This window comes from Quercus lobata, chromosome 7, assembly GCF_001633185.2.
Source record: "Quercus lobata isolate SW786 chromosome 7, ValleyOak3.0 Primary Assembly, whole genome shotgun sequence".
NCBI classification, from domain to species: Eukaryota; Viridiplantae; Streptophyta; class Magnoliopsida; order Fagales; family Fagaceae; genus Quercus; species Quercus lobata.
In genome coordinates, this window is record NC_044910.1 from 46,960,417 (window position 1) to 46,976,322 (window position 15,906).

A 15,906-nucleotide genomic window follows, 5' to 3' on the forward strand; every position below is an offset into this window, starting at 1 on the left:
TTTGATCAATAATAAAGAAAGAGGCAAGCTTGCTAACCTTGATCCGGAAAGATCAATAACAGTGACCTGGGATCGGAAAGATTGACTTCCATTTTCTTCTAGCAGGAGTCTCTGTGCTTTGTACTATTGGACTAATCATACTATAGGTCTAGAGTCTACACGATCTTCTTCTAGTATAGTATAAAATACCAAAATCTTGTTCCTGAGTTTCTAGAGTATGTGAGGTAATGCCTCCAGTTTGTCTAGTTTACTGGGCCACCTCTGCCATCTCCAAAAATCTTTAAAATGACCAAAAATATCCTCAAAGCTTTAAAATGTGATTCTAGGAAAAAAGATTCTAGTAATCTAAGATTACAACGCAATCTAATATTACGTGAACCAATCATTCCCTTAGTGTTTTTATTGTTTCCTCTACATTTTTGATTGGGTTGATGTAAGGTTTAACTTATATTAAAATTATTGCTTTGCACATTAAAAACAAAATAGGTACAAGGCCATATTCTCTTGTAACAAAACCAAAATTTTAGTTTTGAGGGGCCAAAGCATAGATTTTTTATTTTATTTTTTTATTTTATAGAATTTAAGAATGAATATGATACTAATATTCAAAAAAAAAATATATACCATGAAAAATAAAACTAGTATCCATTTAGTATTAACAAAATATAAATAAAAGAAAAGTCACAATATTTTTTTTTCTCAATACATGCCAAATCAATCATTTATCAAAACAGAATTTGTCATTCTTTTAAATCCCCAAAACAATAAGATTGGTTTTGTACTAAATTTGCAGTAATTAATTAGAAAATCATCTTTCTTTATCTTGTAAAGCAATATTTATGACCGAAAATTCTCGTCTCTTGAATGTGGTTGCACTAAATACAAAAAGAGTAAGCGTAAATACAGTTACTCTATAAACAAGCAGATAAGTTGTTGACCTTTTAATATAAAATATGTGAGATTTATTATCATCCCATCGAAATTTTGAAAGAAAATATAAATAAATATATTGATAAGGATTGGAAGAGCGCACACATGCACGCATATAAGAGCAAGATATTATCTTAGAATGCTATAAACAAGTGATCTTTCTTGAAGGTCCTATGTAAGGAATTAACCCGAATTTTCAACCTGTGAGAAACAAAAAATAGAGAAAACACATGCTAAAGAAAAAAAAAAAAAAAAAAACTAGATGCACAAGACAGTATTTACATGGTTCGGCAATTTGCCTACGTCCACAGAATTGCAGGGATTTCACTATTATTAGGAAAAAGTACAAAGTGCGGCTACAATTTTTCTCTCACACAAAACACGGCAACAACACCTATAATCAAACCCTAATTACCAAAGTCGGTTTCTATATACAAAACGGGCCAAAAACTGCTCCATGGACTAAGCCTCAGTAAATCTCCCATTAAAAACCATGCAATATTATTCGGGTCGGGTCGGGTCGTCTCGTCGAACTAAATCAAACAAAATTTGACTCTACAAAACCCAACACCCTAAACTTCTTACTTTTTAGTTTGCCCTTAATTTTCTAGTGACTAAGAATTTTTTTTTGGTTTACCAAAATATTATTAGAGCTGTATATATCATTTTAATTTTTTTTTTGAAGTATTATGTTAAAAAAATTGTATTTATAGGAGGAGGGAAATAAATTATATACGCTAGCTGATGATTTTATTTTATTGTAGTTTCTTTAGATCAACTGAATTTTTAGGAAAGCAAACTTTAAATAATTAATATTTCATTAATATTTCTTTTAAGAAAAAGTTCAAATTTTGTGTGTGAGGCGTGGGTCCTGTCTTTGTCTACAAGCAATTCTGCCATCTCTCGTGATTGCAGACATTTTTAGTATTCACTGTAACTTAAATAACCTGCAGCACCCTTTAGCCTAAAGAGTAGTGTTTTATTACACATACACAAAAAAGAAATTAGAATTGTGGTAACAGTGTGTGTAACAAGGTTATCAATGTTCAAGTTTTGGTTTTATATCACTTATTGCTATGCAGCAAGTAGTTTCAGCTGTGACTATAGTTCAATACCTTATATTGATGTTATGCCAAGCGGGATGAGATTTTGTGATACTAGAGTGGAATTTGCACGTTGAAGTTATTCATGTGATAAAATTTTTCTTTATAATAAATTTTAAGTTTCAGTTCTGAGTAATTCATAGAACTTAGGCAATACAAGGCCTGTGAAGATAAGAAATCAATTATCATACGAGTTACGACTGTTTATGTAGGTTGAAACCTTTCATGGCGGTGATTCTGTTATGTGTTGGGTTGGCAGGGACACACATTTTTTCTAAAGTAGCAATGGACCAGCAAATGAGCAATTACGTCGTTTGCTGTGGCTACTGCTTTCATTGCCCCCTTTGCCATTTTTTCTGTACATGTCTATCTCTCTCTCCCTCAACCCACATTCTCATCTATTTATTTATCTCTAGAAAGATTAAATATGCTGGAATCAACAGAAAATTTTTGGACAGGAATAGGAGGCCTAAGATGACTCTTTCTATCTTTACAAAGATAATGCTGATAGGCTTGCTGGAGTAAGATTCAGACTCGTCAACTTCATTTCCTTTATGCAAATTTTCCTGTATCTATCTAATCATATTTTCTCCTGACAGATCTGTTTTAAATGAGAATTTGTATCTTAGTGGGATTAAATACACATCAGCTGTTGAGTTAGCGGCAGCTCTGACACTAAATTGTTGAACAAATAACTGAACAAAAGAACTTTAATTAAAACTTAACTCTTTGAATTACAACACTTTACAAGCACTAATGCTTTTACAAGACACATACACCAACTCTCTAAACACCTATGTATTGACACTACACAATAGCTCTTACTTATTTCTTCACTTCACACTTTTCACAAGTCTCTCACACATCTTACTAATCTCGCACTCTTCTTACTAGTCTCACTAGTCTCCCACTTTACACCTTCACATACCACCACATCTATTTATACTAGGTGTATGTTAGTTAGGAAACCAACTTGAAGCTTCTAGCATCTTCTTTTTTATTGGCCTTGGATGAATGCCATTCTCCAACCTTTTAGACTATTCTATAAACATGCGGTTGAGTTTTACTTTTACATAGAAGTCTCTAGAGAACTAAAGAGAGACATCTCATCGAGAAATCCGGAATGCAAGAGAAGGTTCTAGAGAATGTGTGAGATGTTCTAGGAGTTTCTAGAGAATTCCAGAGAGAAGCAAATTGAGTGGAACTCTAGAAATTTCTAGAAGTTTCTAGAGACAACAAAGTTAGTGTTGATTTCTAACATCAGCCTCATTTGGATATGTTATTGATGATATTCTTCTTCCACTAACCTTTTTATTGGATTGCATTCTTAGGTAACTCCCATACTCAACATCTGTTGCCCATTAATGGTGCTTATTATTTAGCAGGCCATCTTGAGTACATGTCCATAAATTATTGATTTTTTCAAAAACTTAAATTGTTAGAAAATTGTGAGTTTGATCGTTTCTTTTAACACTCCTACTTCACGTGTGGGTTTAAAATGTTCTTATTAAGTAAAGCTCAACACATTTGAAAATTTTTAAATGGGAGCTAAGGTGGAGGCAAAGTTTGGACCTCATGCTCTAATATTATAATAAATTATCAAAAGTTTAAACTGTTAAAAAATGATGATTTAATTTAATTAATCATTTAACAAGCACCATTCCCAAGTGTGGACAAACATTCTTCTCACTTCCATAGAAATAACATAATTCTACTTGTGCTTATCCTGAAACATGATTGACATGCATGCGTAACTTGGTAGGCTTGAGATTTTTATTTTGGATTGATAGGCTTGAGAATATTGATATCAAGCATATCCGGAGCCAAGCCAAGGTGTTTGGATCCATTGCAGCAGTTGCAGGAGTCATGCTAATGACACTAGTAAAAGGACCTAAATTTATGTTTACAAAAGAAGAAGTAACAAAGAACTTGAACGAGGCACTGAAAATCATCGATCAACATCTAATTGCAGGTTCCATAATGCTTGCAGCTTCTTGCTTTGTCATAGCTTTTTCTGTTGTTCTTCAAGTAAGTGCACTGTCAATATGTGTTCTATATTTACAATCCAATTCAAAGAACATTAATATAATGGTTTGTTTTAAAGCCCTAATAACTAGGCATTTTATTTCTTTAGGCAATTACAATAAGGTTATAACCAGCTGAACTCTCTCTTACTGCTTGGATATGCCTGGTAGGCATAGCTGAGAGTAGCATACTGGTTCTTGTGATGGAAAGGGGGAAACCTGCAGCCTGGTCTCTTAGTTGGGATGCTAAGCTCTGGGTAGCTCTCTATTATGTAAGGATATTTGAACTGAATAGAATTTTAGTAATTTAACCCTTTGTAATAAGCAAAGTTAATGTTAATTCCATTTCAGTGACTGTTCTCATTTGTTAATTGAAATTTAATAAGAAATATTTAAATTTTGATCTATTTTGAAGTACGTACGGTTTTGAAGTTACAATTATTTTTATTATATATTTAAAAAAGAGAAAATAAATATATTTAACTTCTCATCACATACGGTTTTATATGATATCTATTAAAGAATAATAATTATATAACACAAAGTGAAGAAAATTTAGAGCAACATTGAAAATCAAGCCTTAATCTCAATTTTTGGAATAAGTTATAGATTTTCAATAGATTAATTAGAATTGGCTCTATTTTTTCCTATTCTTCTATTCTATCTAAAATCATATTCTTTGTTATTTTCTTGATTATTATTTTTTTACTACTACTTTTAATATTATTTTTAGGTATTTCTCAACAATATTTTTTGTTACTTCAACTTGAATTAACTTATTCTTTCTTATTTGTGCATTAATGATTCTCCTTTACACATAACCATATTACCGTCAATGTGCATGAAAGATAAATAACATCATCATTAATCGGTAAAAAACAAGAACAAAAGAAGAGTAATAGCGAAAGATATGAAGGGAAGAAAGGGGGAAAAAGGGAGAAAATGGAGTGGGTGAACTTATAATGGACAAAATTTAAATATTGACCAAAACATACTAAAATAGTAAAATATATTGTAATTTGACTCGAGATTTGGGGGGGGGGGGGTTTAATAAGCATGTCGATTTAGTGAAAAAATGAATATTGTGATCATCCGGTTAAAACAAAAATAAAATTGGAACATAATAGAATTGACAACATTGTTAATAAATTTAAATATCTTTAAAAAAAATAAGACTAGAGTACACTTTTAACTCTTAAATTCGTGGATGTTTTCGTTTTGGTTGTTTACGTTTCAAAATTTTCATTTGGTCATTCATGTTGATTCTACCATGAGTATCATCCATTTTCGTTAATAATATGTTCGTTTAGTTCCCTTCATATTTAATTTTTTTGAGATACTTGTCTAAAATGTTGTAGAATGTAAGAATTTATTATTATAAGGAAAAAAAAAACCATATTATGAATGGTTAGGTTATCAACAAAAATGAATGACAAAGTTAATATGAAAACAAAATCAAACCTAAAGGATCAAAATGAAAAATTTGAAAAGTAAGGGTCAAAATTAAAACACCTCCAAACTAAAGACCAAAAATATGCACTAGTCTAAAAATGAAATCATTCATCAATGTGCAACTTTCTTCAAGCTAAAATCCAATTTATATCTGTAACTGCCAGCTATACAAGGTACCACAAAAAATAATAATAATAATAATAAACACGCATAAACTTGAACACGTGAATAGAAATGTGGGTGTAATGTTTTCTCAGCTCTTCATGGTGTGAAAATGACGTATATATGCAGGGAATAATCAGCATAGGAGCAAATTTTTACTTACAATCAGTGGCAATGAAAGAAAAAGGCTTGGTTTTTGTAACAGCCTTTAGTCCCCTCACCTGCAGGGTCATAGTTACTGCTATAGGCTCCATCATTTTCTCCGAGCAGATGAACCTTGGAAGGTATAATCTATCAAGTTGTTTCCTTCACCATAACTATACATGCAGAACATTATTATGAATGAAAGATGATTGCAAATTATGTAATGCCATATATATGTACAGGGTCCTTGGCGCCATTATTGTGATCATCTTAGGTCTATATCTTGTTATGTGGGGTAAAGCCAAGGACCAAAATTCCTTTATCTCGGCCAATGGCAAGGATAAAACTTCTCTCTGTCCATCATTGTCATCAAATACCACCAGCTAGCTAGGGAACTGATTAATGCAAGTAAGAATGGCAAGGAAAGTAGTAATCATGTGACAATCACCATCATATCAAGCAAGTGAATATGGCAGAAATCTTCGTGGTGAAAGAATGAATAATTATTTATTTAGTTGTTTGGTAAATTTCTATTGGGACTATTATTCCAATGCTAGTTGTTTCAAGCATGCAAAAGTCAATTTTTTTTAATATTAATCAAGGAATGCAATTATGCCTATGTTGGGAAGCATCAACGTCAAAAAGCTTAAACACTGAGAAAGTGGATTCTAGTGCTGACATCTCCCTTATTTGCAAGCACATTCAACCAAGGACGGAGGTATTTGCAAGCACATCCAACCAGGGATGGAGGTATCCTTAGATTTAGGGCAATGGCTCTAGCATTTTCCTCATTTTAAAAGCCATAAAAATTTTTATAGATCTAAAATCTAAAATAAAATATACCTCCTCAAAAAAATTAACCAAAAAAAAAAAAAAAAAAATTACCAATAACAAAGTTGTTAGGTTTTTAGATCCCTTGATTGATTTTATAGAAAAATTAATTAACTTTATATAATTAACCAATTATGCATTTAGATTGATTTCCAGGTTAACTTCCATAAATTAAATATGTCACCAATAAAATAATAAAGCAGTAGATCTAGTGGAAATAACATAAGAAAATAATATGGTAATTCAGGAAAATTGATGAAACAAATTGTTTCAAAAATAAATAAATAAATAAACTAGGGAGGATTTAGCCTAAACAATCCTCAAGGCAACATGTCCACTAATAGAGTTGAAGATTATACAATAGACTTAATTCTAAATCTACTGCTATTTCATATAGTACTTACTAGTTCATATAGTACTTACTAGTGTAACTACATATAATTCTGAATCCATGACTCTTCCATTCTGAAGAATTGCACATGAACTCCCCTATTCGTGACTCCAAGATCCACTCTCAAAGATTTAATAAGTAATTGTGGTTAATTGATTGCACAAAACTTGTTTGTGGCTCCAAGAAATCCATTTGAAAATTTGTCTAGTAACTATTGTAGACTAGATTGCTCTATAACTTCATATAAGTCCTGCACTATGGTAGCAGCAACACTAAGTTAATTTTTCTTTATGTGGTCTTGAACTATTACAATCTACTTTGAATGTTTCCGATACAGTAAAATTGAGAAAAACTTGGTTATACAAACCCTATCTGTACAAACGATGATTTCTCTCAATGAGAAGCCTCTCTGGTGATAGCTTATGATATCCTTTAAAAAGCACAACAAACGGATTATGAATTGGGTTTGGAACGAATAAGTTATGGCCTTTTCGTGTTTCTGATTTTTGCTGATACACATAACCTCGATCGGTCAAACTAGGTGTCGAGCTGGAATTGAACTCATCTTGATCGGTTGAACTTTCAATCAAAATTATAGAAACTTTATTTTTCTTGCGCTAAACTTGAGTCTGACTTGAGCTAAGCTTGAGTCAGTGTCTTGAACTTTAAAATACACCTTTAGTATAGTCAATAACTCAATATCACCAAATATACTATAAATTGATTAAATTTGATCATTGTTTTCCAACCTAAAAATATGAACTCTAAAATAGATTAAAAAAATTAAGCCAATTAATCAATTTTAGCTAAAATAAATAACTTGACATTTTAAAATTTTCAAACAAAATAATTTTTCATCAAAGACCAAAAAAGAAAAAGAAAAAGAAAAAAACCGTCAACGACTAAGTACCAGGCAAAGTTAGAAATGCTACACGTAGCCAATATAAGAGTCGCCTCTTAACTCCAAGTGCTAAATTTGACCCCACATCGAATAAGGGAACCATATGTTTGACCCCTTGGTTAAATTAGGCTTTGTTACCATGACATAAACCATCAAAATTAAAAACTATAGAAGCCTATATGATCAGAAAATAGGTCAGCATATGCCTTTCAATTACTCCAACAAATTTATAATTGCTATAGATTGTTGTTCTACTTTAAGTTGCTCATTTAAGTTCCATACAAATATTTGGCTTTTTCTTTGATGGGCCACCCCTTAGCTTCATGCACATGGCCTAAACATAACAGATTTTAAGAAAGGAATTCTGAATCCAATTCTCTATACCTATAGTGAGTATATTACAACATTTGATCAGAGAGACGCTCTCCATATTAATAAAATATCTAAATATTTATATGTGAGTGGTGTGATTGGTTAAATAATGAAGTCTCACATTAGATACTAATAAAAAGAATTAATGGTTAGTATAACATAGTTGAGCTCAAACTCTTAGATTTAAGTTTTTGGATTAAGTAATGTCCATATATGTTATATTTACTACTCAATTAGAGTAGTCAATATAACATAGCTGAGCTTATAATCATTTGCCATTATATTAATGTGTCAAGAATCTCCCCAAAGTACTTCTCTCTCCAAATCATAAAATTATTTGTCGGCCAAACATGTTTTCTTTTTGATGTTTTTGTTTTTGTGTTTGTATGTTTTCCAATTCGGAAAGGCATATTAAAAATATGGCAATCTATGTGTAACACAGCAAGCCTCAACCTTCAACACCCCAATAACGAAACATTGTTCTGACGTTTAAGAGCTGATGTACAACACCACTCTCTAGTACAGGGATAGCCACTGAATCATGAAACTAAAGTGCACAAAATGAAAATGGATTCCAGAGTGGGAGTGGGTAGGGTCTCACAAAGTCACAAATAGTGCACAAAGTTACAAGTAGTGCACAAAGCATAAGGAAATAAAACCATGCTCAGTATAGACTAAAACTAGTGGGGATTTACGTGCTCAGCATAAGCTTGACCTTGCACTAGGTAATTTCCCAGACTCGCTAAAACCAAAATTTAAAGCAGAAAGACAATATAAAGAAGATTGTAATGCTAGCCATCCTTCTTTTTTTCTTTTGACCAATAAGTTAAAAAAATCATTTGGCACCTTTAATAATGTACATGATCAAAAGCTTGCTATCCGTCACTTTTAAGCTATTATTGGTGTATGGGCAAACCTTTTGGCTCTTCCACCTTATTCTTGATTTTTTGCAGGTTCAAGACCATATTGTATTTTTAGGGAGCACGCCTCTGAGACAAAATTAATCATATTTTTGTTTTTGTCTTTCATTAGGTATAGAAAGTTAAGAAGTATGGACACTTCATTTAGGTGTCGTATCCGTGTTTTACTCATATCATATTGGTGTCATGTCGGCCATTTTATATTATAATTTTTCAGAAATTGCTTGTATCATCGTGTCATATCCATGTCCATACATATACCCGTACTCATGTCAATGTTCGTGCTTCCTACGTCAAAAACTTTTTATCCATTTCCTTTATGCATTATTCTAAAAATGTCTTTGAAAATTGCAGAAGACTAAAAAGGGTCACAAATAATTTAATCCAACTTTTTGAAAATGGCTACAAAGCAAACTCCACCACCAGTGAAGTGACCCTCACCACCAACACCGAAGCACCATATAAATAAACCAAAGCACTAAGGTTTAAAGCATTCTTACATCAGTAAGCCTAGGTATATATAGGTGTATGATCACCTAGTTTATGGTCCTCAGATACTTAATTAATTAGTGCTAATAATTGGTGAGTAATAATTGAGTTTTAATTTATTAGTGGAATCCGTGGATTTGGGAATATATTGTGTGATATCATGTTTTTCTCATGCAGCTAGATCTAAGCAGAATCAGTGGTACCACTAGATACTTTTATGAGCTATATATATCTGTTTCACAATTGAAGCTTGTGGAGTATTCTAGTTCAAAGAGGAAGCACCAACAAGATGCAGAAGAAAACGTTTGATAGAATAAAACCATTTCTTGCAGTTGTATTCTTGCAATTTGGGTTTGCAGGGATGGATGTCCTTTCTAAGGCTGCACTAAACCATGGGATGAGCAATTACGTACTTGTTGTCTATCGCCATGTGGTTGCTACTCTTGTCATTGCCCCTTTTGCAGTGATTCTTGACAAGTTATCTCTCTTTTCCTCTCTGCTTAAACACATACACACATAAACTCATACATATACACACACTCGTACACGTACACATGCAGAGGGAAGAGATAACTAAAACAAATTTTCCCTCACTATCTTACAGGAAAGTAAGGCCAAAGATGACAGTTCCTATCTTCACCAAACTAATTGTGCTTAGCTTACTAGAGTAAGTATTCTTTAATACTAAGCCTTAATAGTAATTATTCATAGTATTCTATAGTTTAAGCATATCTTATATCTTGTTCTCTTGGCAGGCCAGTCATTGACCAGAACTTGTACTTTCTGGGAATGAAGTACACAACAGCAACGTTTGCAGCAGCTTTAACCAATGTTCTTCCAGCCATTACTTTCCTAATGGCTTGGTTGCTTAGGTAAATAATATGTAAAGCAAGATCTTGTAGCCGCATATACTTCACTAAGAACAAAACATGAAAGCAAGTTAAACATTAAAGTAATTCATTTGTGTTTAAATAGTTGCAGAAGAGAATGATTTGAATTTCATTTTTTAGTTTAAATGACTTAAATTAAATTTTTTTTTTAAACAATTTTTTTCTATTACGAAATTTATAGTCAGATTCTCTCTTTTTTGTTTTTTTTTTTTTTTTTTTTTTTTTTTTTTTTTTTGGCGATACTGATATCGGCCAGATTCAAAATTATTAGACGTAAAATTTTATTTCAAATACAACATTAGAAGATGCTTTTGCCTGAGTAAAATCTTGAAAGCTTAATTCCATCACGTGTTATTAAAACTCATATCAAGTCACTTAAATTAGAATTTTTCTTCAAAAACTTTAATTAAATTCTCAAATCCAAAATGCAAGATTGGGGAGGTCTTGGTTGATTGATTTTAATCCGTAAGGATCACTTGTAAAACCATGTTTACACAATCTATTCATCTTGTGATATTAGATTTTTAACTGTTAAGTAATAAGTAGCTTCAAACTTAACGTAATCGTAAACAAATATTCTTATCCATGTAATTCAACGTTACACAATCTATTAATCACGACTGTTACTAAGAGAGAATGTTTAAAAAAAAAAATAAATAAATAAGATTAAGGGTTCCAACATTTCGACTCCATAAATCTATCATCAAGAGAAATGCTTAATCCCGGCAATCTGATTCTTTGAGTCTCTTTTTTCTTGTTGTAGTACTTTTCTTTTTAGTTCTTTTTTTTTTTTTTTCAAAACAAAATGACAAATTATTTTTTGAGAAACAAACACACACAAGGGAGAGAGAAAATGATTTTAACACAAAATGACAAATTAGGGATTTAGTTTTAGGATTTTTCCAAAAGATTACATCGATAGGCTCTATTATGGCAAAGTGCGTTACCCACCATAATTTTTTTTTTTTCTCCATTAGCAAAAGTCCAAACCTAACTTGTAGAAAACTTTAAACTTTCAAATAGAATATATTCCTAATGTTAAAAGTTTTAAAAAAAAAGTTTTAAATATAATAGAATATATTCTTAATTAAACAAAGGGAAAAATATTTTATGTACTGTGTTAAGATGTTCTAATAACAGAATTCTCTATTTGTTAAACTGTTAGCTTCCAAAAATATTTTCAAGACAATTTTTATAGATGTAAAATCCATAGATAGGCCCAACGTTGAATCCTAAATTCAATTAAGTTTTCATCGTCTTCTCTCTCGGTTTACTGCGTTCCTTATTTTTCTTACCATATTTGATGCATCAAGAGATAATTAAATGGTATAAATACAAGTTTTTTTTTTTTTTTTAGTAGGATTTTTGTTTATAAATGTATAAAATGTTGTTTTTATGTATCTGACTAGGCTTGAGAAGGTAAAATTAAAGAGTATCCGAAGCCAAGCTAAAGTGGTCGGGACTCTAGCAACGGTAGCGGGAGCCATGGTCATAACACTGGTAAAAGGCCCAGTTCTTGACTTGATTTGGACTAAAGGAAAAACAAACCATGACCAGCAAAACAATGGGACCAATATTCATCATTCGATTACGGGTGCCATAATGATAACAATGGGCTGCTTCAGCTGGGCTTGTTTTGTTAATCTGCAAGTAAAGTTTTCCTCCTTATAAATTTATATATTGGTACAATATGAGTAATTCACAACAAAGTCCCAAATATAATACTCTCATTGCTCTCTATTTTTCCAGGCCATCACACTAAAAACATACCCTGCTGAGCTTTCCCTAACAGCTTGGATATGCCTGTTAGGCTCACTCGAAGGCACCATAGTGGCACTAGTGATGGAGAGGGGAAAAGCTGCAATCTGGGCGATCAGTTGGGACGTTAAACTATTTGCAGCTCTCTACAGTGTAAGAATATAACATTAATGGTCTGTTTGGTATTCTGAAATTTTCAGTAACTTATTTGTTAAATGTGAAACAAAAAGATAAAAATTAAAAAATTTTTTTTTGAAAGTCTTGAATATCGCTTTGGTGCCCGTTTCAATTTGTCTGTATATTTCAGTACTGACCTTTTTTTGTTTTTTTGAGAAACAAACTGCTAAACACACATGCACACACTTTAATTACACACATTTTGATATACCATTTTGAACCGTTTTGAAATTACCATTTTGTGTGTGTGTATATATATATTAATTAATAAAAAAAATGTTATTACTCATTATTATTCTTAAGCCAAATGATATAAATTAATGTAATATCATTTAATGAAGGTAATATAAAGTGTTTTAAAAGAAATATCATAATCATTACGTGATTAGATCGATTATTTTAAAAATCAAGTTTGGGTACTTTTGTAAATAAAAAAAAATTATTGGGATATTTATAAAGTAGGAAGATCTCTTTTCACCTACATCCCACTCCACCACTTGTCTCGTGCAATGACTTTTACACTCCTATTCTTCTTTATTTCTAAATCTCATTAGTTATAACTTACAACTTACAAAATCTCTTCACTCCTTGTGCATGTTCAGCTTCAGCTATTCAACTTATTTTGAGTACTATTTATAGGTCCCACTATATTTTTTAGTACTATTCATGAGTCTCATTATACTATTTCAGCTAATTTTTACCTTTATCTAAAGTATTTTCAACAAAAAGTTTATAGTTTCAACAAAATAAGAGAATCCCAAATAGACCTATATTGTCTTTAAAAATTAGAAACCCATAAGTTTTAGTGCAAAATTGAAGAAAAAAAATTTCTAACGCAACCAAAACTTGAGAATTTTTGTTCTTTTCTTCTTTTTCTCTTGAATTTTTGCTCTCTCTTTTTTTTTTTTTTTTTTTTTTTTTTCAAATCATTTGATAGCATCGTAGCAAATCTAATTTGAAGCTTATACTTCATACTAGCAAAAACTTCAATTTCGGCCCGAATTCGCCAAAATAAAATGGCCAAAATTATCCAGAATGACTTGAAATTTTATCCAAGATGGAATATGGAGATTTCTCATTCCGATTTACATACTGGAATTGTATTTTTCAACTAGAACAGAATTCATAACAATAATTTTATAAAAGGGTACTTTATTTTTGGAAAATGCTAATTTAGGATTTTTCAAAAAAAAAAAAAAGAGATAAAAAGCAAAAGCATAAGCATTTTCCTTTTTGACAAATGGAGAAGCACCAATCAAATAGGACAAGGTTTCTCTTCGAGCACTCCTCCTATATCTTTTTATTAAATGTGAAATTTGACAAATTCACCATTAGATTGCAATTTCTTACTATATCCTCTACGTTTGCAAAATTTCAAAAAGATCAAAGATCAATAACTACTCCATCAAAATGTTTAAATTTCAAGTTTTTTTAATCTTAAATTATGCATAAAAAAAAAGTTTATGGAATGAATAGTAAATAAAATTCAATTTGAACAAAAGTAGATATGCATGTTAAGAATATAAAGATCATGCACTAATAAAAAAAAAATATATATATATATATATATATATATATATAAAGATCATGCAATTTAGTTGTTAAATTTTCAATATATGTAACTATGTTAATCTTGTAGCGAGAATTTGTGAGAATTTATAAAGGACTTTGTCCAACCAAAAGAGAGAAGCAGAGGGAGGGAGGGAGGGAGGTTGTCATTGCCCTAGGAACTTTATTTCCTTTAAGCTATTATCTGTCCCTTTTTATCATATCAAAATCTTAGGCTATAATACAGGAGATTGTACCACCATAGGGTTAGACAACCCGAGAGAAAGACCGAAATGCCTGGACACAGACTTTCAAACACCGACTTAGTTATAAATCTTCGTCTGTATCACCTGTCCAGAGTTCCCCACCATGACACACCACTACCAAAACTCATGCATCATTGCATCTCCACAAACAAAAGGGGAAAAAATCATCTTTCTAAAGAAACGGAAAAAATCCTACTAGCATCTATATTTTCATTTCTCCAGTCATGGAAAAAGGGATTTTGCCCAAGGAATAATCAGATTCTAGGCCAGCAAATGACATGTTTACAACTCTTCATATTTATTGATGCAGGGCATAATCTGTTCGGGACTGACATATTACATTCAAGGGGTTGTGATGCAAGACAGAGGCCCTGTATTTGTAACAGCTTTTAATCCCCTATGCATGGTTATTGTTGCTATCATGGGCTCATTCGTTTTGGCTGAGCAACTGTATCTTGGAAGGTATTCTTCAAGCTTAATCCACCACCACAGCATACCAGAACAAAGTGACTAACTAATTTCGTCAATTGTACAGGATACTAGGTGCGATTATCATAGTTGCAGGATTATATCTTGTGGTGTGGGGTAAAAGCAAAGATTACAAGTCCTCAACTTCATTGATCGATGAGAAAACAGCACCAGATAAGCAAATAATACAAGCAGGTAGCACTGGAAACAAAGAATCCAATCATGAATCAACAGAAAAAAATTCAATCACTATTGACGTGTCTGGTTGAGAAATTGTAACTAGAGATGAACAAGTTCATGAGCAAAGGAGTCCAATCACTGTCTAGGGTATGACTCCAAGCCAGGCCTAGGTGCTAACTCTTAGGTCATATCCCTTTATTTTATTGTTGTTTCAGTTTTGTTCTGGTTGTACTGCGTCAAAAGGTTTTCTATTTGTATGTGAACTGGTCTCTAATTATGTCAAGGAAAATGACAATTGACTTGAAAATATAATGAATCAGAGATAGCACTTGAGTTAATATGGTGGAATGAAGATCAGATGATTCTCTACAAGAGAATGTCATGATTCAGGACATATGCAGTAGTGTCTGATCAGCACCAGTTTCCCACATTAATTAAGTGATCAGGAACTGAATCTACTCCGATGTCGAGTATCACCTAGCATATTCTCCCAGGATATTAATTTGGCAGGTGAAGCATTGGGCCCAGCATTTCCTTCATCTTGCACCATGAAATACATTCTTTTGGGCTCTCATCTTCCTAAGATCCTAAAACAAAGCCATAATGCCTTCTTGGGCTCTCTTCTTCCTAAAACCCTTAGACACAACCATAATGCTTCTCACTAATATATCAGATGGTCTTTGTTTATTAACAATGCAGAAACACCAAATTGTGTAATTAAATGCCATAAGACAATTTACCCAGCAAAAAAAAAAAGTTCCATAAGACAGTTTAATGGCGCTAAATAATATAGACTTAAGTAGATGGAGTCTTAGCACCATATCTCTTCAATACAATTTAGATTTAAAAAAAAAAAAAAAAAAAAATCAGTAATATTGCTGAGTTACTTCTTATATGATT

The 15,906-nt window shown here is 31.8% G+C and overlaps 1 protein-coding gene across 2 annotated transcripts; it reads left to right on the forward strand.

Annotated features, from left to right (window-relative positions):
* Positions 1-9,734: 9,734 nt before the first annotated feature.
* On the forward strand, positions 9,735-15,872 carry LOC115953121 (WAT1-related protein At2g37460-like). Of its 2 annotated transcripts, none has more exons than XM_031070629.1 (8): positions 9,735-9,812; positions 9,901-10,196; positions 10,324-10,386; positions 10,475-10,591; positions 12,019-12,259; positions 12,359-12,520; positions 14,669-14,820; positions 14,894-15,872. In XM_031070629.1, exons 2-8 carry the CDS (start codon positions 10,009-10,011, stop codon positions 15,093-15,095), a joined length of 1,125 nt encoding a protein of 374 aa, XP_030926489.1. In that variant the 5' UTR covers positions 9,735-9,812; positions 9,901-10,008; the 3' UTR covers positions 15,096-15,872. The 2 variants fall into 2 exon arrangements, with proteins under 2 accessions (XP_030926489.1, XP_030926488.1); XM_031070628.1 differs by having other exon boundaries at positions 9,740-9,812; positions 9,897-10,196.
* The last annotated feature ends 34 nt before the right edge of the window (positions 15,873-15,906 follow it).

Bases quoted from the DNA above. Each gene is read 5' to 3' on its own strand.
- LOC115953121 (XM_031070629.1), top strand. From the start codon at position 10,009: ATGCAGAAGAAAACGTTTGATAGAATAAAACCATTTCTTGCAGTTGTA. The intron at 12,521-14,668 runs GTAAGAATATAA...TTATTGATGCAG, and splicing joins TATTTGCAGCTCTCTACAGT to GGCATAATCTGTTCGGGACT. The intron at 14,821-14,893 runs GTATTCTTCAAG...TCAATTGTACAG, and splicing joins GAGCAACTGTATCTTGGAAG to GATACTAGGTGCGATTATCA.